The sequence below is a fragment of the Lagenorhynchus albirostris genome, chromosome 7, assembly GCF_949774975.1.
Source record: "Lagenorhynchus albirostris chromosome 7, mLagAlb1.1, whole genome shotgun sequence".
Lineage (NCBI taxonomy): Eukaryota > Metazoa > Chordata > Mammalia > Artiodactyla > Delphinidae > Lagenorhynchus > Lagenorhynchus albirostris.
Window position 1 is genome coordinate 114,564,583 of NC_083101.1, and position 25,676 is coordinate 114,590,258.

The following is a 25,676-nucleotide window of genomic DNA, read 5'->3' on the forward strand; positions in this document are numbered from 1 at the left end:
GGCTGCCTTGGGCTGGGCTGGGCCACACAGAGCAGGGACCAGGAAACCCAGGGGGAGGCTGTGCTCGGGAAGGGGGCGCCATGCTGACGCGAGGAAAGCCGCCTGTGAAAGCGCAGGGCGCGTCTGAGATACTGGGCCTCTAAGGTATTAAAGAGGGATGATGTGGTGTGTTAGCCAGTCCAGCCCAGGTAAAACGGAGGCTAAAAAGTGATGCGTAGCATCCCGTGTTCCTCAGTTTATCTTCACTTGAAGAAATGTGTTTATCACTACAATACCACACAGAACATAGTTGCTGTTTTACCTACTGATAATTACATTCTTGTTCTACATTAGAAACACTATAAAAGAGTGCTTGAATCCCATTTGAGCCATGTATTGATATTTCTGATCAGATGCAGAAGCTAAGTTGGACTTGTAAAATTTATTTTTAAAAGTATGCCTGTCTTACTTAATGATCAAAACAGTAATGCATCAGATCCCAGAGCTCCACACTCAGGGATGCCTCATGAACGTTGCTGTTGATAAACTGTATGTTGTTGTCTGTTGTTGTTGTCTTTGTCTTACAAAATACTTTGTATTTTCTGGGTTTTCTGAGAAATTAAAGTACTAGTAGGGCTTCCCTGATGGCGCAGTGGTTAAGAATCCACCTGCCAATGCAGGGGACACAGGTTCAAGCTCTGGTCTGAGAAGTTCCCACATGCTGCAGAGCAGCTAAGTCCGTGCGCCACAGTGTTCTAGAGCCGTGTTCTAGAGCCCGCGTGCCACAACTGCTGAGCCCGTGAGCCACAACTACTGAAGCCCACGTGCCGCAACTACCGAAGCCCGCGCGCCGCACCTACTGAAGCCCACGCGCCTAGAGCCCATCCTCCGCAACAAGAGAAGCCACCGCAGTGAGAAGCCTGTGCACCACAACAAAGAGTAGCCCCTGCTCGCCATAACTAGAGAAAAGCCCACACACAGCAACAAAGACCCAACACAGCCGAACGTAAATAAATTAAATAAATAAATTTACTAAAAATAAAATTTAAAAAATAAAGTACTTGTAGCTGGTAGTTTGTTTATACCATTGTTTTTATTTTGTATGTGTTACTTTAGTGAATGCTCAAGAAAAAACACCCTAAGGAAGTGTGGATGAGGCGTTGAGAGTTTAGTTAATCTATCTGATGTCTTTTGGAAGACCAGCACCCCTAACAGGGCTCCTCAGCTTCGGCTCTACTGACATGCGAGGCCGGGTAGCGCTTTAATCTGGAGGGACTGACCAGTGTGCTGCGAGGTGTTCAGTAGCGCTTCTGGCCTCTAGCTAGTAATTCAGCAGTATCCCCCCCGCTCCCCGCCCCATGGTCACGACCAAAACTGTCCCCAGATTTCCCCAGGGAGCAGAGTCAGCCCCTGGACAAGAACCTCTGGTCTAAGCCATGTCCCTGACCATGGGGGTTACGTCATCTTGCAAACCTTACCAGTGGCCAATCCCAGGATCTCCTGGCCAGAGTCCTTTTCTGCGGGTGGAAAGATCACATCTTCTTCTTTGACCCTGTTTTTAAACAAATAACTTATTTTCCCTGACAGTTGTCAGTTTTGACATTAGAAAACCCATCCTGTAGGCTGAGTCCTCGGAATCACTGGTAACTCAAGTGTTCTCAAGACTAAAGGTCTTAGGTAATCAGGAATGCATTAATCATGTCTTCCTCTACAGTATTTGCATTTTGGGTTAATTACAGACTAATGAGCATGCCTTTTATGTGATGTTTTAGTTCACTTATACTGTTATAAATATTTCAGCTTTGTGATAATTAAGTAAATTGAATATTAATTAGAAATGCAATCAGTGGGTGTAGCTAAAAAATATTTTTAAATGGTACTTCTAATATCTTTATATTCTTTGAATAAAATTCTTCATGAAGATTTTTTTCAAAATCAATTCATGAGTTAAAAAAATAAATGGTTTTCTGATGACAGGAAGCTAGATTCATATAACTATACACATAGGGAGTGTTTGCTAGACATCTGGTTCTGTTGCTCTTTACAGACATGCATACAGAAAAGAAGTGTGACATAGAATCATTCTGAAGAGAAATTGCTTCATTTACGAAGTAATTCTTTATAAAGAATGCTTTACAAAGCTACAACTTCATCATATCATGCAAGTTTTAAAGACAGCTGTGAAATTTTTAAATTGTAACATATCCAAGAAAATTAGCTAAGAGGTCAAACTTTTTTGATGCAAATTAAATCAACTTTTTATAAAGATTGTGCTATTTTTGTTGTTTATTCAGGTATTTTTCAGACATTCCTTTTTTATTAAAAAAAATCACTGCTAAAATAAACTACATTTAAAATGTAAATGAGTATGGTGTAACATCTTTGAAAGGACCTAACATTTTCAAATTTCAAAATTCCACATTAGCTGTAATTAATATTGACTTTTGGCTTTGTCTCTTCATACGCCACTTACAATTGCTCTTGAACTTTTCTTAAATTGTGTCATTATCTTATGACCAATCCAGGTTTCTGAAATATTAAATTAAAAGTAGTTACAGTAAATAATATTAAATTTGAAGTCTCAAGGTTTCATATAAATTGTCTTTTATTAAAAAACTCATAATCTCTTTATTTATTTCTACGTTTGATTACTATTGGGCATTTTAAATTACATTTAAAATTCATTGCGATTTTATGTGACAAGGTCATTTTTCTTGGATTCTTGAAAGATTGAATAATGAAAAATAATGATACCTTTGAAAGAGTTTATTCCTTCAAAAAGGCCCACTAAGCCACTACAAATATATTTCAAATATAATAATTTTTTATCTTTTGTAACAGGCCTAGTTAAGAATTTTGCCTGTCCATTAGAGAGTTATTCGGCAAGCAAAAAAATGTTACATATATGTGAGTAATCTGATTAGTCATTGGGTATATTCCATGCTTCCTGATATCAGCTGAAGCTGAATTAAATTAGTCACTGGTACATTTGTCGGTTGGAGCCAGAAAGTCTGCCCTATTTAATTTTAAAATCATTTGCACTGAGTAAATTATGGACCCAGCCAGGAAAGAAATCACATTACTTCAGAATTAGCAAGATCTATATTTTTTAGAGGCGGAAGATAATTATTGCCTCTTAAATGATGGAGTAGGTTTGCAGTTTTTAAAATCATGTCAAATATACAGTTATAAAATATTATCTTAAGGATTATTTAAATTACTCAGGCTTAAATTTTATAAAGAGCAATGTTTACAAAGAAAATTAAAACAAAAATAAACTAAAAAAAATGTCCTAATGTGCCATAACAATGTCGATCGTTTGCCTCTAATTTCATTCAGCTTTTATTCACATTGGCTGAGAGCCTGATTCATGGTAGCTACTAGCATTTGATTCTTAAAATTCTGTGGATTCAATGTTTTACTGAAGTGTAGTTGATTTACAATGTTGTGTTAGTTTCAGGTGTACAGCAAAGTGTATCAGTTATGCATATGTGTATTCTTTTTCAAATTCTGTTCCCACATAGGTTATAATACAGTATTGAGTAGAGTTCCCTGTGCTGTACAGTAGGTCCTTGTGGATTATCTATTTTATATAAAGTAGTGTGTATATATGTCAATTCCAAACTCCTAATTTATCCCTCCCCTGCCTTTCCCCTTTGGTAACCAAAAGTTTGTTTTTTAAGTCTGTGGCTCTATTTCTGTTTTGTAAATAAGTTCATTTGTATCACTCTTTTAGATTCCACTAGATTAGGTATTATCTTCCCCATTATTCATATTAGGACTTGAGGCTGAGAACGTTTCAGTGCTGGCCCAGACACCGCACTGGGAGTGGCATCACAGGATGCGGATTCAGGTGTAACACGCTCTGCTCTGTCCCATTCACCTGTCTATAGCGGGTGTCATAGAACTGCAGGTGCCCTTTTGTCATGTTCTTGACTTCCGGTTGATATAACTAAATGTACTTGAATTACTATTTTTTCTCTTTTTATACAGTGCAAACTAGAATACCAGGCATGCATCTTAGGAAAACAGATCTCAGTCAAGTGTGGAGGGCGTTGCCCATGTCCTTCAGATACGACCGCGGGCTCAAGCAGGAATATGAAGAGAGGTAGGTGATGAAAATTTATTTATACTTTTACATTTGTTTCCTCTATTAAAATATTTTGCGGTGAATGTTAAGTCATTGAATACACAATTGAATTTACTTCTATACATATACTGAACTTTTATAATTATACTGTAAGTGAATTTTTTTTTCCTTTAGCGTCAATGATCATAGCAAGTAATGTCTTTCTGTAGATTTCTGTTATTTCAATAGTAACAGCTGGATGATTATTTCTACATATAAGAAAACTACAGTGATGCCTCTTGTGAATTATTCTGCCTGAAATGTGTGTTTTACATCTTTTTTAATTTGAAGCCAACAACTGATCAGTAGTAACATAGTAAGTGATAAATTAGTTTGGTCAAAATGAAACTGGTAGATCAGTTAATACTAACCTTTTTAAATAAAGGTGTCTACCCCATGTAGAGCGTGTGTATGTGTATGTACATGTGTGCCTGTGTGTATATAAAATTTCCTGCTGAAGAATTTTATAAGTTAAACTTTCAATTAGAGTTCTTAAATCTTTATTTTTATTGGTGTGATGTGTAATAAAGTAATGAAGTACATTTAACCCGACACAGGTTACAGCATATAAATTGACTTTTACAGGTTATATATTGTGGTTTACATGGCACTTTTATATTTGAGATATTGTTTATGCCTTTCAAAACAATCTCCACGGCTGCTAGTTTCAGTTCTTCACAGCCATAGATGAAGGAGGAAATGCTGGAGCCAGGTGTTTCTTTGAGACAAAGACTGTTTCATAAGCGTCATCGTCAACATTTATCATATATTTATAGCCATCTGAATCTTGTAATTTAACAACTACTATCGTGGGTCCTTGATGCAGAGAATTTGTTTTTGCCTTTTTCCTGACAAATATGAATAATGGATATGCATAGGAAAACAACTTAGTGGATGTGAAGTGAATTTAGTATAAGCCGTTATTGTCTTAAACATTCTATACCTGATATTATATGTTACAGTCCCATGATCAATATTTTATTAGAGATAAAACTTCTGAAGTTCATTCATGCCATTTATATTGGTCTTTACTTGTTAAGTAACATTTGAGATAATAATTTTAATTTTTTTGTGTGTGTTTTGCTCCTTTAGCATCTTTTTTTTTTTTTAAACATGTTTATTGGAGTATAATTGCTTTACAATGTTGTGTTAGTTTCTGCTTTGGAACAAAGTGAAACAGCTATACATATACATGTATCCCCATATCCTCTCCCTCTTGCGTCTCCCTCCCACCCTCCCTATCCCATCCCTCCAGGTGGTCACAAAGCACCAAGCTGACCTCCCTGTGCTATGCGGCTACTTCCCACTAGCTATCTATTTTACATTTGGTAGTGTATATATGTCCATGCCACTCTCTCACTTTGTACCAACTTACCCTTCCCCCTCCCCGTGTCCTCAAGTCCATTCTCGACGTCTGCATCTTTATTCCTATCCTGCCCCTAGGTTCTTCAGAACCACTTCTTTTTTTTTTAGATTCCATATATATGTGTTAGCATACGGGATTTGTTTTTCTCATTCTGAGTTACTTCACTCTGTATGACAGACTCTAGATCCATCCACCTTTCTACAAATAACTCAATTCCGTTTCTTTTTATGGCTGAGAACTATTCCATTGTATATATGTGCCACATCTTCTTTATCCATTCATCTGTTGATGGACACTTAGGTTGCTTCCATGTCCTGGCTATTGTAAATAGTGCTGCAATGAGCATTGCAGTACATGACACTTTTTGAATTATGGTTTTCTCAGGTATATGTCCAGTAGTGGGATCACTGGGTGGTATGGTAGTTCTATTTTTAGTGTCTTAATGAACCTCCATACTGTTCTCCATAGTGGCTGTATCAATTTACATTCCCACCAACAGTGCAAGAGGGTTCCCTTTTCTCCACATCCTCTCCAGCATTTATTGTTTCTAGATTTTTTGATGATGGCCATTCTGACCAGTGTGAGATGATACCTCATTGTAGTTTTGATTTGCATTTCTCTAATGGTGGGTGATATTGAGCATTCTTTCATGTGTTTGTTGGCAGTCTGTATATCTTCTTTGGAGAAATGTCTATTTAGGTCTTCTGCCCATTTTTGGATTGGGTTGTTTGTTTTTTTGATACTGAGCTGCATGAGTTGCTTGTATGTTTTGGAGATTAATCCTTTGTCAGTTGCTTCATTTGCAAATATTTTCTCCCATTCTGAGGGTTGTCTTTTCGTCTTGTTTATGGTTTCCTTTGCTGTGCAAAAGCTTTTAAGTTTCATTAGGTCCCATTTGTTTATTTTTGTTTTTATTTCCATTTCTCTAGGAGGTTTCCATTTCTCTAGGAGGTGGTCCAAAAAGGATCTTGCTGTGATTGCTGCCATAGAGTGTTCTGCCTATGTTTTCCTCTAAGAGTTTTATAGTATCTGGCATTACATTTAGGTCTTTATTCCATTTTGACTTTATTTTTGTGTATGGTGTTAGCAAGTGTTCTAATTTCATTCTTCTTACATGTAGCTGTCCAGTTTCCCCAGCACCACTTATTGAAGAGGCTGTCTTTTCTCCATTTTATATGCTTGAATCCTTTATCAAACATAAGGTGACCATATGTGCATAGGTTTATCTCTGGGCTCTTTTTTTTTTTTTTTTTTTTTTTTTTTTTTTTTTTTTTTTTTGCGGTATATGGGCTTCTCACTGTTGTGGAGCACAGGCTCCGGACGCGCAGGCTCAGCGGCCATAGCTCACGGGCCCAGCCGCTCCACGGCATGTGGGATCTTCCCAGACTGGGGCACAAGCCTGTGTCCCCTGCATTGGCAGGTGGACTCTCAACCACTGCACCACCAGGGAAGCCCTATCTCTAGGCTTTTAATCCTGTTCCATTGATTTATATTTCTGTTTTTGTGCCAGTACCATACTGTCTTGATTACTGTAGCTTTGTAGCATAGTCTGAAGTCAGGGAGCCTGATTCCTCCAGCTCCGTTTTTCTTTCTCAAGATTGCTTTGGCTATTTGGGGTCTTTTGTGTTTCAATACAAACTGTGCAATGTTTTGTTCTGATTCTGTGGAAAATGCCATTGGTAGTCTGATAGGGATTGCATTGAATCTGTAGATTGCTTTCTGTAGTATAGTCATTTTCACAATGTTGATTTTTCCAATCCAAGAACATGGTATATTTGTCCATCTGTTTGTAACCTGTTTAATTTCTTTCATCAGTGTCTTATAATTTTCTGCATACAGGTCTTTTGTCTCCTTAGGTAGGTAGGTTTATTCCTAGGTGTTTCATTCTTTTTGTTGCAATGGCAAATGTGGGTGTTTCCTTACTTTCTCTTTCAGATTTTTCGTGATTAGTGTATAGGAATGCAAGAGATTTCTGTGCATTAATTTTGTATCCTGCTACTTTACCAAATTCATTGATTAGCTCTGGTAGTTTTCTGGTAGCATCTTTAGGATTCTCTATGTGTAGTATCATGTCATCTGCAAACAGTGACAGCTTTACTTCTTTTTTTTCGATTTGGATTCCTTTTATTTCCTTTTTTTCTCTGATTGCTGTGGCTAAAACCTCCAAAACTATGTTGAATAAGAGTGGTGAGAGTGGGCAACCTTGTCTTGTTCCTGATCTTAGTGGAAATGCTTTCCGGTTTTCACCGTTGAGGACAATGGTGGCTGTGGGTTTGTCATATATGGCCTTTATTATGTTGAGGTAAGTTCCCTCTTTCCCTACTTTCTGGAGGGTTTTTTTCATAAATGGGTACTGAATTTTGTCAAAAGCTTTTTCTGCATCTATTGAGATGATCATATGGTTTTTCTCCTTCAGTTTGTTAAAGTTGCTTATCACATTGATCAATTTGCATATATTGAAGAATCCTTGCATTCCTGGGATAAACCCCACTTGATCATGGTGTATGATCCTTTTAATGTGCTGTTGGATTCTGTTTGCTAGTATTTTCTTGAGGAATTTTCATCTGTGTTCATCGGCTATATTGGCCTGTAGTTTTCTTTCTTTGTGACATTTTTGTCTGGTTTTGGTATCAGGGTGATGGTGGCCTCATAGAATGAGATTGGGAGTGTTCCTTCCTCTGCTATATTATGCAAGAGTTTGAGAAGGATAGGTATTAGCTCTTCTCTAAATGTTTGATAGAGTTCACCTGTGAAGCCATCTGGTCCTGGGCTTTGTTTGTTGGAAGATTTTTCATCACAGTTTCAATTTCAGTGCTTGTGATTGGCCTGTTTATATTTTTTATTTCTTCCTTGTTCAGTCTCGAAAGGTTGTGCTTTTTTAAGAATTTGTCCATTTCTTCCAGGTTGTCCATTTTATTGGCATATAGTCACTTGTAGTAATCTCTCATGATCCTTTCTATTTCTGCAGTGTCAGTTGTTACTTCTCCTTTTTCATTTCTAATTCTGTTGGTTTGAGTCTTCTCCCTTGTTTTGTTGATTAGTCTGGTTAATGGTTTATTAATTTTGTTTATCTTCTCAAAGAACCAGCTTTTAGTTTTATTGATCTTTGCTATTTTTTCCTCCATTTCTTTTTCATTTATTTCTGATCTCATCTTTATGATTTCTCTCCTTCTGCTAACTTTGGGGTTCTTTTGTTCTTCTTTCTCTAATTGCTTTAGGTATAAGTTTAGATTGTTTATTTAAGATTTTTCTTGTTTCTTGAGGTAGGGTTGTATTGCTATACACTTCCGTCTTAGATCTGCTTTTGCTGCATCTCATAGGTTTTGGGTCATTATGTTTTCATTGTCATTTGTTTCTAGGTATTTTCTGATTTCCTCTTTGATTTCTTCAGTGATCTCTTGGTTATTAAGTAGTGTATTGTTTACCCTCCATGTATTTGTATTTTTTACAGATTTTTTCCTCTAATTGATATCTAATCTCATAGCGTTGTGGTCAGAAAAGATCCTTGATATGATTTCAATTTTCTTAAATTTACCAAGCCTTGATTTGTGACCCAAGATATGATCCATCCTGGAGAATGTTCCATGAGCACTTGGGAAGAAAGTGTATTCTATTGTTTTTTGATGGAATGTCCTATAAATATCAATTAAGTCCATCCTTTTAAATGTATCATTTAAAGCTTGTGTTTCCTTATTTATTTTCATTTTGGATGATCTGTCTGTTGGTGGAAGTGGGGTGTTAAAGTCCTCTTCTATGATTGTGTTACTGTCGATTTCTCCTTTTATGGCTGTTAGCATTTGCCGTATGTATTGAGGTGCTCCTATGCTGGTGCATAAATATTTACAATTGTTATATCTTCTTCCTGGATTGATCCCTTGATCATTATGTAGTGTCCTTCTTTGTCTCTTGTAATATTCTTTATTTTAAAGACTATTCTGTCTGATATGGGAATTGCTACTCCAGTTTTATTTTGATTTCCATTTGCATGAAATATCTTATTCCGTCCCCTCACTTTCAGTTTGTATGTGTCCCTAGGTCTGAAGTGGGTCTCTTGTTGACAGCATATATACGGCTCTTGTTTTTGAATCCATTCAGCCAGTCTGTGTCTTTTGGTTGGAGCATTTCATCCATTGACTTTTAAGGTAATTATCCATATGTATGTTCCTATTCCCATTTTCTTAATTGTTTTGGGTTTGTTATTGTAGGTCTTTTCCGTCTCTTTTTTTTCCTGCCTAGAGAAGTTCCTTTAGCATATGGTATAAAGCTGGTTTGGTGGTGCTGAATTCTCTTAGCTTTTACAGTCTGAAAAGGTTTTAATTTTTCCATCGAATCTGAATGATACCCTTGCTAGGTAGAGTAATCTTGGTTGTAAGTTTTTCCCTTTCATCACTTTAAATATGTCCTGCAACTCCCTTCTGGCTTGCAGAGTTTCGCCTGAAAGATGAGCTGTTAACCTTATGGGGATTCCCTTGTATATTATTTGTTGTTCTTTCCTTGCTGCTTTTAATATTTTTTCTTTGTATTTAATTTTTGACAGTTTGATTAATATGGGTCTTGGAGTGTTTCTCTTTGGATTTATCCTGTATGGGACTCTCGGTGCTTCCTGGACTTGATTGACTATTTCCTTTACCATATTAGGGAAGTTTTCAACTATAATCTCTTCAAATATTTTCTCAGTCCCTTTCTTTTTCTCTTCTTTTTTGGGACCCCCATAATTCGAATGTTGGTGCACTTAATGTTGTCCCAGAGGTCTCTGAGACTGTCCTCAGTTCTTTTCATTCTTTTTTCTTTATTCTGCTCTGCAGTAGTCATTTCCACTATTTTATCTTCCAGGTCACTTATCTGTTCTTCTGCCTCAGTTGTTCTGCTATTGATTCATTCTCGAGAATTTTTAATTTCATTTATTGTGTTGTTCATCATTATTTGTTTGCTCTATAGTTCTTCTAGGTCCTTGTTAAACGTTTCTTGTATTTTCTCCATTCTATTTCCAAGATTTTGGATCATCTTTACTATCATTACTCTGAATTGTTTTTCAGGTAGACTTCCTATTTCCTCTTCATTTGTTTGGTCTGGTGGGTTTTTACCTTGCTCCTTCATCTGCTGTGTTTCTCTGTCTTCTCATTTTGCTTAACTTACTGTGTTTAGGGTCTCCTTTTCGCAGGCTGCAGTTTCGTAGTTCCTGCTGATTTTGGTGTGTGACTCCAGTTGTAAGGTTGGTTCAGTGGGGTGTGTAGGCCTCCTAGTGGAGGGAACTGGTGTCTGTGTTCTGGAGGATGAGGCTGGATCTTGTCTTTCTGGTGGGCAGGACTGCGTCCATTGGTGTGTTTGGGGGTGTCTGTGACCTTATTATGATTTTAGGCAGCCGCTCTGCTAATGGGTGGGGTTGTTTTCCTGTCTTGCTAGTTGTTTGACCTGGGGTGTCCAGCACTGTAGCTTGCTGCTCGTTAAGTGGAGCCAGGTCTTAGCATTGAGATGGAGATCTCTGGGAGACCTCTAGCCATTTGATATTATGTGGACCTGGGAGGTCTCTGGTGGACCAGTGTCCCGATCTTGGCCTTCCACCTCAGAAGCACAGTCCTGACACCTGGCCGGAGCACCAAGACCCTGTCAGCCACACGGCTCAGAAGAAAAGGGAGAAAAAAAAGAAGGAAAGAAAAAATAACTAAAATAAAATAATTAAAATTAAAAATAATTATTAAAAATTAAAAAGTAATAAAAAAAAGAAAGAAGAGAGCAACCTAAGCAAAAAACTAATCCACCATTGAGAACAAGTGCTAAAAAGCATACTAAAAAAAACCCCCCAAAACCAGACAGACAGAACCCTAGGACAAATGGTAAAAGCAAAGCTATACAAGCAAAATCACACAAAGTCCACGGCCTCAATTTGGGATGATTCGTTGTCTATTCAGGTATTCCACGGATGCAGGCTACAGCAAGTTGATTGTGGAGATTCAGTCCGCTGCTCCTGAGGCTGCTGGGAGAAGTTTCCCTTTCTCTTCTTTGTTCACACAGCTCCGGGGGTTCGGCTTTGGATCTGGACCTGCCTCTGCGTGTAGGTCGCCTGAGGGCGTCTTTTCTTAGCTCAGACAGTACGGGGTTATAGGAGCAGCTGCTTCGGGGGCTCTGGCTAACTCAGGCCGGGGGTGGGAGGGGTACGGATGCGGGGCGAGTCTGCGGCGGCAGAGGCCAGCGTGACGTTCCACCAGCCTGAGGCGCCCTGCGTTCTCCCGGGTAAGTTGTCCCTGGATCCCGGGACCCTGGCAGTGGCGGGCTGCACAGGCTCCGCGGAAGAGGGGTGTGGAGAGTGACCTGTGCTCGCACACAGGCTTCTTGGTGGCGGCAGCAGCAGCCTTAGCATCTCATGCCCGTCTCTGGGGTCCGCGCTTTTAGCCGCGGCTCGCGCCCGTCTCTGGAGCTCCTTTAAGCGGCGCTCTGAGTCCCCTCTCCTCGAAGCCCGAGCCTCAGCTCCCAGCCCCGCCCACCCCAGCGGGTGAGCAGACAAGCCTCTCGGGCTGGTGAGTGCCGGTCGGCCCCTATCCTCTGTGCGGGAATCTCTCCGCTTTGCCCCCCGCACCCCTGTTGCTGCGCTCTCCTCCGCGGCTCCGAAGCTTCCCCCCCTCCGCCACCCGCAGTCTCCGCCCGCGAAGGGGCTTCCTAGTGTGTGGAAACCTTTCCTCCTTCACAGCTCCCTCCCACTGGTGCAGGTCCCGTCCCTATCCTTTTGTCTCTGTTTATTCTTTTTTCTTTTGCCCTACCCAGGTACATGGGGAGTTTCTTGACTTTTGGAAGGTCTGAGGTCTTCTGCCAGCGTTCAGTAGGTGTTCTGTAGGAGTTGTTCCACATGTAGATGTATTTCTGATGTTATTTGTGGGTAGGAAGGTGATCTCCACGTGTTAGTCTTCCACCATCTTGCAGATCTTCCAATAATTTTAATTTGAAAAGCTGTTATTTTTCAGTGTTAGTAAAGCCAGTAATCTATTTTGTTAATCAAAAGTCAATTAAGTGATTTGCAAGTTAGTGGTAAGCTGGTGTTCGAGCCGTGCAGAGAGGCACCCGCAAGTGTAGGAAAGGCTGTGAGCTGCCTTGCAGGCTCCCGTTCTTCGAGCCTCACCCGCTTGCCTCCCTCCACTCCCGAGTCCCTGCCTCCGAGCTTCGTTCCTCAGCATACCCACCCCCACCCCGTCTCCCAGTCCAGGGGCCCTAGTGGAGCTCAAATAAGGATGGTCAGCATGACCTTGAACTCGCTGATCAGCTCCTGTGTAATAAGAGCGAATTGTGTGTGTTTCCTATGGACTGAAGTGCTTGGATGACTGTGCCTGCCTCCGCCCTGCCCCCGTTTACATCTTGGAATACACCTTCCTTTGAAAGTCACTTCGGGTATGAGGTGCCTCCTACCTTGGTGCTGAACACCCACATCTCCTTCTCTTCATCGGAAGCTTTTAAGGACAGCCTTTGAGGAGAGGCATCCTAAGTGCACGTGGACCTCTCACACAGCTTTTCTTCTCCAGGGAACCCTCAGTAAGATATTCTGCCTTTAAACTTGCTTTTGTATGAACAGAGATATTTGACGTGGGGGTCGCTGTATCATAACCTCCCACGAACTGCAGAATGAACTAAAAGTGCGTTAGATGGAAGGTAACACCTGTGAGAAGAAGACCGCTTGTTAACAGGGTTGTGTTGCATGTTCAAATTCTGTGTATGGTGTTTATATTGATATGTTAAGAAGGAAACTTCCTAGATCCGTATCAGCAGAGGATAGAGAGCGTTTGTGGTCAGTGTACGTAGAAACAGGTGAGAAGAACTTAAACTCGTCCTGCTCTGATGGATTGTCAGGGAAAAGCGAGTCCAGGATGTTAGCAGCTGCTGTGGAAGAGCAGTGAGGAAACTGTGATGTCATTTGTACACAGCACCAAAGGCCGAGAGACGTGGGGAATGTAAGACCCGGTTCAGTACCATTTCCCATCTTTCATCTGCCGTTTACATTGGAAGCAGGCCTTCAGCAGACTGTACAGCCCAAGGAATTCTATTCAGTGTCATCTCTGTTCTGGAAAAAGTGAGGAAGAAACTACCAACAATAAAACATTGCTTAAATCTTTCTAACTTCCTACCTTTGTGGTCAGATTGATACAGTTATGTTTTCACTCTGTTAAGATCAGAATGGGTTCTTTAAATCTACTTGAAATATATGAAAACTAGTAAAATATATTGCATTTTGTCTATATAGAAAGGAAAATAAAGTTCTCCCCTGTTCTGCTAAAGTATTCAGTAATGGATGGGCACAAATTGGGCCAAGTATACATTCAAGTAACCCAAATAAAGAAAAATAATTTACCTTTTAAAAAATTCTAGATTTTTACTTTATGTCACTAGATCAGCACACCCCTCTTTAATCAGTAGTCTAACTATACAGTTTTCTGCTTTTCTAACTCATAAAATCAATATTACAGAGGCCAGTGCTTCTACGTCCCTTTACTGCATTACTTCCTTCCCCTTGTAAAAAAATTTATTGCTTGATCACAAATATATAATTATCATTTGGAAGGTGAATCAACTTCATTCAAAGAATATTTATTTATAGCTGATTTTTAAAGATACCTGAAATATTTTAGGTAGCCAGGCTAGTACACGATTCATAGTTGTGAGCATGAACTGTGTTTCAACCGATTTTCTGTACACACAAAAAGCAATCCTAAATCTTAGAGGGAACTTGCATAGCCAAAGGTCAAGAACATTGGAAGGGGCCTTGGGAAGCATTTATTTTGCAGTTGGTAACACCAAACTCAAAGGAGTGTACCCTAAGCATATCTTAAATTATCTACTCATCGGTGCTTTGTAAGCACAGCACAGTTTAGACCTGTGAGAGATCTTAAGGGCTCCATTTCATTATTCATTTGGTTGGCTAGATTCAGAAGATTCTGTTAATTGACATTTTTCTTCTGCTTTAGATTTGAGTATCCTAAGGCCCCCAATGCTTTTCTTGTTATGGGTTTTATGTACCCACTATGGCTTTGTATATCTAATCTCTTAAAATTTTTATTAATTAAAATAATATAGCTTTAATATTTTTATCGTCACCTGTAACATGCATGTAAACAAACGTTCACATACCTTCATATTTTGAAGTGTTGAATTTGAGTGGAGATAGCCATAGAGATGGAGGAGAAACAGACCTATCAAAGATTTTAGCATCATCAGAAAGAAAAGTAAACAAGTGCCGGAGAGGGTGTGGAGAAAAGGGAACGCTCCTACACTGTCCGTGGGAATGTAAACTGGTGCAGCTACTATGGAGAACGGTGTGGAGGTTCCTGAGTAAACTAAAAATATAGCTCCCATGTGACCCAGCAGTCCCACTCCTGGGCATATACCCGAATAAAATCAAATGAGTATGTCAAAGAGCTGTCTGCCCAGCCATGATCACTGCAGCGTTCCTCACGCTACCCAAGATATGGAAACAACCTAAGTGTTCGTTGACAGATGAACGGATAAAGGCATTGTGGTGTATACACATAATGGAATATTACTCAGCCTTTAAAACAAAAAAAGAAATCCTGCCATTTGCAACAACATGGATGAACTTGGAGGACACTCTGAGAAGGGAAATAAGACAGACCAAGGAAGAAAAGCACTGCAGGTCTCTCGTGTGTGTGGAATAAGAAAAGGTGAAATGCATAGAAGCAGAGAGTAGAACAGTGGTTACCATGATGGGCAGGTGGGGACATGGGGAGGTGCCTATGAGTGGGTGCAAAGCTGAGGTTACGTAGGTAAGTCTAGAGGTCTGACATACAGCATGGAGACTGTAGTTAGTAAGACTATGGAATACTGGAAACTTGCTAAGGGAACAGATTTCAGGTGTTCTCACCCCACACAGAAAAGAACTGTGTGAGGAAATGATATGAAAAGCAGCTTGACTGTAGCAATCATTTCACTGTATCTATAGCTATATAGAGACATATGTATTATATATATAAAATCATGTTGTACACCTTAAATATAGACAATTTTTATTTTAAAAAAATAGAATAACATACACATCTCCTCAGGTAAAGCTAGGAGAGAGAGGACAGAATCGAAGAAGAAGATGAAACCCTGGAGGCATTGAAGGCATGGGGCTCCATTTGTGCTGGGGCGTTGGAGCTTTCGTAAAGGATGCAGTGCCATCCGGTCATGGCCAGAGGTGCAGACTCTGGGTTTAATTCATCAGAGTCAGACACAAGAAGAAGTCAAGGCTCTTGAGCAAAGAGCATTTCCAAAACAGTTTTCCTAAGTTTTATCTGGGCTGTTGTGCTATAGGAGTGATGTTTGTTTGTTTGGGTGGTGCGGTCCCAGGAGATGCATTTAAAGGCTGCTCAGTAATTCAGAAAGAAGGCACTTAGGTCCCAGCAAAGGCAGTAGATGTAGAATTAAGAGGAGAGATTGAATTTGAGTAAGGTCGCCGAGATGAAATCCACACAATGGAATACGATTGGCAAGGAAACAGACCGTTTCAAAGGTAATTGTGAGCTTAGTGATCTGGGTGATTTACAGAAGACTAACCAAATGCCACCTGAGATTTTTCTGGGCCTGTGGTTCATGGTCTCCATTATATCCTCACCACATTGTTTTGTACAACTCGAGGTCCCTTTTTTCAGAAGCTGAGAATCGTGTAACTCAGTGGTCCCCAACCTTTTTGGCACCAGAGACCGGTTTTGTGGAAGACAATTTTTCCATGGACTGGGAGTGCGGAAATGGTTTCGGGATGATTCAAGCGCATTACATTAATTGTGCACTTTATTTCTATTATTATTACATTGTAATATACAATGAAATAATTATACAGTTCACCATAAGGCTGCCAGGAGGCGAGGCTCAGGTGGTAATGAGAGTGATGGGGAGCGGCTGTAAATACAGATGAAGCTTTCACTCGCTCGCCCACCACTCACCTCCTGCTGTGCAGGTCCGTTCCTGACGGGCTGTGGACTGGTACTGGGCTGCGTTCCAGGGGTTGGGGACCCCTGATGCAACTCATCATATTTTCCTCTATGCCTTATTCTGTCAGAATTAAACAGATGCTCAATGACAGTAATTCTGTTATCCTGCATGTAGGAGTTACTTGGTCCTAATTTTGATTGTGTGTGTCTGTGTTTTAACTGTTCCAGAGAATTTCTTGTTGTTTTGTGTTGTTACCCTCTGGGGTAGCATCATTCATTGTCTAAGAGTATAGATTTTAGAATCCCAGTTCTGCACTAGCTGTGTGGCCTTTGGCAATTTATTTAAATTTATGAGTCTCGGTTTCTTCATCTGTAAAATACAAAATATATAAATTATAAAGATTTATGGATGTATTTCCTCAAATGAAACCTTTTAATTTCTATTTCATTTTAATTGATGATACTTGTAAAATGCTGTTGAATTCTAACAAAGTGTAGAATTTTTTCATACCTTAAATGTCACTCACTTGTAATTTTATTTTTTATGCTTTTTTTAAATCAGGTTACATTACAAAAATAAGTTGGAGAGTTTCCATCTTTTTTATAGTCAATAGCGTTTATATAATTTAGAAATTACCTGTCCATTGAGAGTTTGATATAACTCAGCAGTACAATTCTGGGTCCTAGGAGTTATAGTTGGTTATTTTCTTTGATAAATCTTTCACATTCTTTCTAGCTCCTGGCCTTTGTAGTGTGTGTGTGTGCGCGCGTGTGTGTGTGTACATATATATGGCTTCTTATAACAATTATGTTAATTAATGCTTTCTCAAATAAATGTCTGCTTATCTAGATTCTAAACGTATTAACCTAAGTTGCACAGTATATTATTTTAGTAATTAAAAATACCCTCTCCAGGTCATTTATGATCTCATGAAAGATGTATTATGATCGTCTTAACTACAAATCTAAACACATTTATTAATGCCTAGACCTTCATTGTTTTAGCGATTATAATTTTGTGAAGTTAATTTACTTGAAGTTCCTCAAATTTTTCAGTGCTTGGTTATTGCTAATTAGTTTATATTGGAATATGTGAGCATTAGAATGCAAACTGGGCACTAGAGGACGGGAAGAAGGTTCAAGGAAAGCAGTTTTGATCTATACGCTGCTGCAGAGAGTGACTGAAAGACACTTTTCAAACCCGGGGCCTTGAGGGTCTATCGCGGTGGGTTCAGCACCAAGGACAGGGGCTCAGCCTCGCCCTCCTGGGACCTGCTCAGACCAGGGGGAGCATGAGTTCTGAGACCCTCCTGTTCCAGGTCGTTGGTGCCCAGGAAGGTTTGGTGTGGGGTCAGAGACATTAAGCAACACGCAAAAAAGGTAGTTCTTTCAACAGACGAGACCCCATCTAAGACTGGTTGGAATTTTTAGACGGATGTGGGGAGCTGTGATTTGCTAAACCAGAAAGCCTGAGAAATTTACCCACAATAAGACAAGATGCGGGAATGGGTTCTCCTGTGACCTGACACCGTCATTTTTTCTCTATTTATTTCTTGCTCTGAGTCCTGTAGAGCCCTATTAAGAAAAATAATTTATTAACTTATTGAGTTATGATTATAAATTTTATTTATCTTAAAAAATAGCATTGAGTAAGCACTTATTTATGTCTTTCTCTAATGGGCAAAAATTTACTTTTAATATTTCATTTCTAGAATGGACTTTTAAAGAATATCTCCTGTATGATGACATGAATTTTCATTAAGAAACAGTTTAATATCAGCATATCTTGGAACATGCATACTTCTCTATAAAATGTAATATTCATAAATGATAAGTTCTTCCATACTTTTGTTTTACTAGAGCCACAGAAATAAAGATAAATAAAATTATTGGAAAGTGTTGCGTGATGAGTTATGATTAAAAGTGAAGTTATTCTTTTGGAACATTTGAAAGACATTCCTGGGTTAAAATTAATATTTGTTCAAAAATAGAGAATATCCAGGAAAGGGATGGTTTTAAATGTGCAGATGTTGTGACTCTTCTCTGAAAAAGTATTTTTGTGTGTGTGTGTGTTGCTCTTGAAATTGATCTGTCAGTTTCAAATTCTACACAAATATTTTATTTTCTACATGAAATTATTGTGGGATTTATTTCTATCTTCCCTATAAATTCTAGTTAGAAATTTTGTATTTCGAGTTTATGCAGTTGTATGTTATGAGGTATAAAAGTGGGGAAGCCCTGCATTAATTCTTGCAATACCAAAGGACTATTTATACTGAGTCCTTGTTAACTCCTTTCCAGCGTATGATCTGTGTTCTCTGAAAGTCGTTCTTTACGATATGCAACATAAGCACTTTCTAAAAGCAGGGGTGATCATCACTTTATTAGCAGGTTTGGCGTGAGCCCAGCAGGTCAGCATTGACCGTACCGCCGTGGGGCTGCCAGCATTTACTGGACTTCGACTCAAAAACAACCCAAAGGTGGACCTAGAAACTAAACACTTCTGGGTTTAAAAAGGGATATATTGCGATTCCTTAAGAGTTTGATATCGGTTGATCCTTTCCCTGAGATTTATATGGTAAAATGCATACATTTCTTGAAAGAACTAATACAGTTACACTGGACGGAGAGAGGGAAGCTGTTAGCCAAACTGTCTCCACACTCAAACCTTTATAGAGATGTCAGTCTTAACACAGAAACTGCATGTCATTCAAGTTTAGAACAAGGAATAAATAATTACATGACCACAAATAAGGGTACAAAATCACATGTTATTTCCAGTAATACACATGCCCACTTTCCCCATTCCACACAACACTTACTAAAAGGGTATTACCTACCTCACACTACAAAGTGTCTGTCCTTCCACCAACATTAAAGGTAATGTTATATAATAAGATGTTTGCGTTTCTACTTCTGATACTGAATTATTACTCTCTTTCTAAATGTAGAAGTGAGGCCAATTGATTTGTATTTAGAAGGTATTCTGTGAAATTCTTCTGTAAATAAAGGAATCAAAAAAATATATCTGAAGTTTAGCATCACACACTCTGAACAGTGTTTTCAAATAATATTTCAGATTAAATTACAGTTTCTTTATGTAGTTTACCAGATTTCTCAAAACTCTCAATGAGTTCCCAAGATTCTGATGATAAATTTAAGCCTCAAAAAAAGGAAAGCAAAGTCAATGAAGTGTAAATATACTCTCATAAAAAATTGTTGATTTTATATTTCAGAATATAGGAAAAAATAGATTGCATCTGTACTTTGTAAAAGAAAGCAAGCATGAAGTCAGATTGAATTCATAGCAAAAAAATGAGACTATATTCTTTTTCTGTGAAATGTATTTGGAACAAGTAATTTAGTTGAACTTAGACACTACACAGTTGATCCATGAGCAGTTTGGGGGTTAGGGCCAATGACGTCCCACATCAAGAATCCATGCAGAACTTTTGACCCCCACCCCCAAATTAACTACTAATAGTTAACTAAAAGCCTTAACGATAACATAAACAATTAACATATTTTTTACGTTTTATATATTATAAACTGTATTCTTACAATAAAGTAAGCTAGGGAAAAGAAAATATTAAGAAAATCATAAGGAAGAGAAAATTCATTTACAGTACTGTACTGTATTTATTGATACCATAAGTTTATGTCATCTGTTTACAACATGAATGGTCCGTCTGCCAATACGTACATAGATATTGTCTTATATGATACAAAACACTGTAGGTGTCATATGTATTACTAACCCTATACATCAAAGATGAAAAGATGATATGAAAAGGAAATTCATATTTATTTAGAGGTTTAATGATTCATGCACTGATAATGAAGAAGCAGCAATATGAATCTTTATGGTAGCCTAATGTAATCGATACAGTTGCTTCACGGTAGCCTAGTCTCTATACTAATGAATGGATGGATCAATATAAAATTTTATGGCATAAAGTATTAGACTCATATTCATAATGCAGTATTAGAAACATTGTTACATTTTTTAAAAAACCACTTGACCTATGATGACAGACTGGTACACAGTTTCCCCAATTGCAGGAGAGAGAAGCATACTGTATGGTAGTGTAATTCTTTGAAAACAAAGTTACGAAACAGTAAGAAAACTAACACATTATTAACTTTGTATTAATTATCACCTTATGCTCATGTAAGATAGGCTGTCCACTTCAATACAAGTCCTGCACACAGTGGTCTACACAATGAATTCTTAGGCAATGATGGTGATGACACAAAGGCATCTCACATGGTTGTTAGATTTTCACACAGACACACATACACAACAGATAAACTTAGTAACTGTATGACATGATGGTTATTTCCTATTCATTAAGTGGAGGTGGTCATCATAAAGGTCTTCATCCTCCTTCACGCTGAGCAGGCTGAGGAGGTGGGAGAGGAGGGGTTGGTCCCGGTGTCTCAGGGGCGGCAGAGGCAGGGGTCCCGCTGTCTCTGTGGTGGCGGAGGCGGGGGTCCCGCTGTCTCGGGGGTGGTGGAGGCGGGGGTCCCGCTGTCTCGGGGGCGGCGGAGGCGGGGGTCCCGCTGTCTCGGGGGCGGCGGTGGCGGGGGTCCCGCTGTCTCGGGGGCAGCGGAGGTACTTCCCGGTGCCTCAGGGATGACAGAGGCAGGCATACTCTGTGTAATTTTACAGAAATATGCTGTAATTGCTGCCTGACGTTTTTGCTTTTCAATTTCTCTAAAACCGTTCCTACATGGTATCAGTCCTTCTGCCACTGTCCGCATTGGTTCCTGCGCCCGGACCATAGAAGGGTCCACGTCGTGAAAGAAGTCAGAAGCAGCCTTGACTAATCTGATGTCCCTTTGCTTCCGGCGCCGCTTCCTCTGCGTCTTCTTCCGCATCATGGGCCTGGTCTGGAAGCCCTCATCTCCATGAAGTTACTCTCTATTAATTCCCCGGCTGGGGTGTCGGTTAGCTCTTGAATTTCTCCAAGACCCACGTCTTGAAACCCTTCTCCTCCTTCACCTCTTTTGCCACACCAGCAACTCTGTCATGATTTCTTTGATTGGCTCTGTCCTGAATCGTGTGAAGTCACGCACAGCATCTGGACACAGTGTTCTCCAGCAGGAATTTATTGTGTGGGGCTTGATGGTGTTCGTGGCTCTTTGTGTAACAACGATGGCATCTTCAACGGTGTGATCCTTCCAGACTCTCATGATGTTCTCTCTGTCGGTGTTCTCTTCTGCAGTGTGGACAGTCCTTTCCGTAGAGTGTCATATGTAATGAGCCTTAAAGGTCCTTAGGACCCTCTGACCTAGAGGCTGAATAGAGACATTGTGTTTGGGGCAGGCAGACCACTTCGACGCCTTTGGTGTTGAGCTCATGGGGTTCCAGGTAGCGAAGGGCATTGTCTAATATCAAAAGAACTTTAAAAGGCAGTCCCTTCCTGACAAGGTGCTTCCTGACATAACGGGCAAAGCATGGATGAGACCAGCACAGAGAAAGGGTTCTTATTGTCTACGCCTTCTTGTTGTACAACCAACAGACGGACAGCTCAGGGGTCAGCAGCTTCCTAGGTTAGGGCAGTTCTTTTTTTTTTTTTTTTTTTTGATGTGGACCATTTTTAAAGTCTCTATTGAATGTGTTACAATATTGCTTCTGTTTTATGTTTTGGCCTTTTGGCTTTGAGGCATGTGGGATCTTAGCTCCCTGACCAGGGATTGAACCCGCACTCTCTGCATTGGAAGGCGAACTCCTAACCACTGGACACCAGGGAAGTCCTGGTTAGGTCAGTTCTGATGCCAAACCCAGCTGCATTTGCACAAAACAGTAGTTAGCCTATCCTTTTCTACCTTAAATCCTGGGGCTCGATTCTCTTCCGTATTAATAAATGTCCTCTGTGGCATTTTTCCCCAGAATAGGGCACTTTGATCTGCATGAAAAATCTGTTTAGACAGATGTCCTTTAATGGTTTTCTTTTTCCTTTTTTAAAAAATTTTGTTGCAGTATACTTGGTTTACATTGTGTTAGTTTCAGGTGTACAGCAAAGTGATTCAGTTATACATAAACATATATCGACTCTTTTTTAGATTCTTTCCCCATACAGGTCATTACAGAGTACCGAGAAGAGTTCCCTGTGCTGTACAGTAGGTCCTCGTTGATTATCTGTGTTATATATAGTAGTGTGTATATGTTAGTCCTATGCTCCTAATTTATCCCTCCCCCCGACATTTCCCCTGTGGTAACCATAAGTTTGTTTTTGAAATTTGTGAGTCTGTTTCTGTTTTGTAAATAAGTTCATTTGTATCATTTTAAAAAAATTAGATTCCACATATAAGTGATATCATATGGTATTTTTCTTTCTCTTTCTGAATTACTTCACTTAGTGTGATAATCTCTAGGCCCATCCGTGTTGCTGCAAAGGCATTCTTTAATTCTTTTTTTTATGGCTGAGTAATATTCCATTGTATATGTACCACATCTTCTTTATCCATTCCTCTGTCGATGGACATTTAGGTTGTTTCCAGGTCGTGGCTCCCAGTCGTTTTCTCTTTTTTTTTTTTTTTACAAATTTGTTTGTTTATTTATTTATTTTTGGCTGCGTTGGGTCTTTGTTGCTGTGCATGGGCTTTCTCTAGTTGCGGCGAGCGGGGCCTCCTCTTCATTGTCGTGAGCGGGCTTCTCGTTGCGGTGGCTTCTTTTGTTGCAGAGCATGGGCTCTAGGTGCCCGGGCTTCAGTAGTTGTGGCTCGCGGGCTCTAGAGCGCAGGCTCAGTAGTTGTGGCTCACGGGTTTAGTTGCTCTGTGGCATGTGGGATCTTCCCGGACCAGGGCTCGAACCCATGTCCCCCGCATTGGCAGGTGGATTCTTATCCACTGCGCCATCAGGGAAGCCCTCCCAGTGGTTTACTTAACGGCTTCTGTGTACTCACCTGCTGCCTCTTGGTTGACAGAAGCTGCTTCTCTTGTTATCTTGACATTTTTTAAGCCAAACCTCTTTCTACAGTTCTCACGCCATCCTTTGCTGGCCTTCAGTTCTCCAGTTTTACCTCCTTCACCTTCTTCTTACTTTAAGCTGTCATATAATGACTTTGCCTTTTCTTCAATAATAATATAGTCTCTAGGTAAGCCTTTCTTACAGCACCCACGAAAAAAGCTGCAATTTTAATAGGAAATTAAAGAGTATTTCACAAAAAGTACAAGATTTTTGCATGTGCTGGAGTTGCTGCAGTGAAAGCTTCGCGAATTTCCTTTTCTTTTTTTATGATGGTCCTTATGCTGGATTCATTCATCTTGAAATGGCAGCAACCATGGCTGCGGGCATCAGTCTACAGAGCACATCAAGCAATCCAGCCTTTTCTCGTCATGTCCTGACTTTCTCTGCTTCTTGGGAGCACGGCCAGCATCACCAGTGGCACTTCCTGGGTCCCATGGCATTATTCAGGGTTTACAGTTTTGCACTAGACACGATGAGAAACACGCAGGAACTTCGAGAGATCACTTTTTACCAGATTCGCAATTTCCTGGGGAGGCGAACGGCTCAGACAGAGATGATGAGCATCTCAGAGCATTTTAAGTGGTTCTCACTACACTTGAGCTTAGTGCAGTAGCAGCAGGGCTGGTACAAAATTATTACAGCAGGACAGCATGTGCCACGGTTAACTGTGTGCGGTGATGATTGAATAGTGCATCTTTATGTTTGTCTATATTTCTCTCAACTGTGAATGGTGCCATGTACGGTCTGTAATTGTGTACATAAGTGTTGACAAATTTTAACTTTACGTGATAAATCTGTGCATGTTTTATGGTGGTAAATGACAAAATAGACTAGTATCTACATATATTTTATGTATTCATGACGTACCTAACTTTTTCTTATTTCTTTCGATATTTCTGTTCTACGTGGTTCATCTGCAGTTTTTTCGAAATTGTCATAAATCTCCAAAAATATTTTCAATATATTTATTGAAAAAAATCTGCCTATAAGTGGGATTGATGTTTCTGTTTACAGGTTAGAGAATGTAAACTATGCTGTGCTTTTTCTTCATTTTAAACTGCTTACAAAAGTAAAATTACATTTCACTGTACTCTGTATGCCTCAAAGACTTAATTTTAAAGGCATCTCTTGGATGTCTTCATGGTTTTTTATTACAGTTTTTCTTTTCACTGTTTGATTGCTTTATTTGGAAATCATATTTGAAAGCCCAAGAATAATGATATATAACAAAGAAATAATATTTTGAATAAATATTTGAAAAAAACAGTCCACAAAGATTTTCAGGGCATTCAACAGGCAGAAGAGAAGTCATATTTGGATTTTTAAATACTTAATTTTGTTCTCAAGATTGCTTTGGCTATGCGGGGTCTTTTGTGTTTCCATACAAATTGTGAACTTTTTTGTTCTAGTTCTGTGAAAAATGCCAGTGGTAGTTTGATAGGGATTGCATTGAATCTCTAGATTGCTTTGGGTAGTAGAGTCATTTTCACAATATTGATTCTTCCAATCCAAGAACATGTTATATCTCTCCATCTATTTGTATCATCTTTAATTTCTTTCATCAGTGTCTTATAATTTTCTGCATACAGGTCTTTTGTCTCCTTAGGTAGGTTTATTCCTAGATATTTTATTCTTTCTGTTGCAATGGTAAATGGGAGTGTTTTCTTAATTTCACTGTCAGACTTCTCATCAGTAGTGTATAGGAATGTCAGAGATTTCTGTGCATTAATTTTGTATCCTGCTACTTTACCAAATTCATTGATTAGCTCCAGTAGTTTTCTGGTAGCATCTTTAGGATTCTCTATGTATAGTATCATGTCATCTGCAAACAGTGACAGCTTTACTTCTTCTTTTCCAATTTAGATTCCTTTTATTTCTTTTTCTTCTCTGATAGCTGTGGCTAAAACTTCCAAAACTATGTTGAATAATAGTGGTGAGAGTGGGCAACCTTGTCTTCTTCCTGATCTCAGTGGAAATGGTTTCAGTTTTTCACCCTTGAGGCCGATGTTGGCTGTGGGTTTGTCATGTATGGCCTTTATCATGTTGAGGAAAGTTCCCTCTATGCCTACTTTCTGGAGGGTTTTTATCATAAATGGGTGTTGAATTTTGTCGAAAGCTTTCTCTGCATCCATTGAAATGATCATATGATTTTTCTCCTTCAATTTGGTAATATGGTGTATCACGTTGATTGATTTACGTATATTGAAGAATCTTTGCATTCCTGAAATAAACCCCACTTGATCATGGTGTGTGATCCTTTTAACGTGCTGTTGGATTCTGTTTGCTAGTATTTTGTTGAGGATTTTTGCATCTGTGTTC

General features: G+C 39.3%; 1 protein-coding gene across 4 annotated transcripts in view; it reads left to right on the top strand.

Annotated features, from left to right (window-relative positions):
* The window catches only part of SPOCK3 (SPARC (osteonectin), cwcv and kazal like domains proteoglycan 3), a 432,576-nt gene that overhangs the window by 266,746 nt on the left and 140,154 nt on the right, over nucleotides 1-25,676 (top strand). For all 4 annotated transcript variants that reach the window (XM_060153639.1, XM_060153638.1, XM_060153640.1 and 1 more), the window contains one exon: nucleotides 3,973-4,087. In XM_060153639.1, the coding sequence (XP_060009622.1) occupies nucleotides 3,973-4,087 (115 nt within the window). The remainder of the gene's footprint in view (nucleotides 1-3,972; nucleotides 4,088-25,676) is intronic.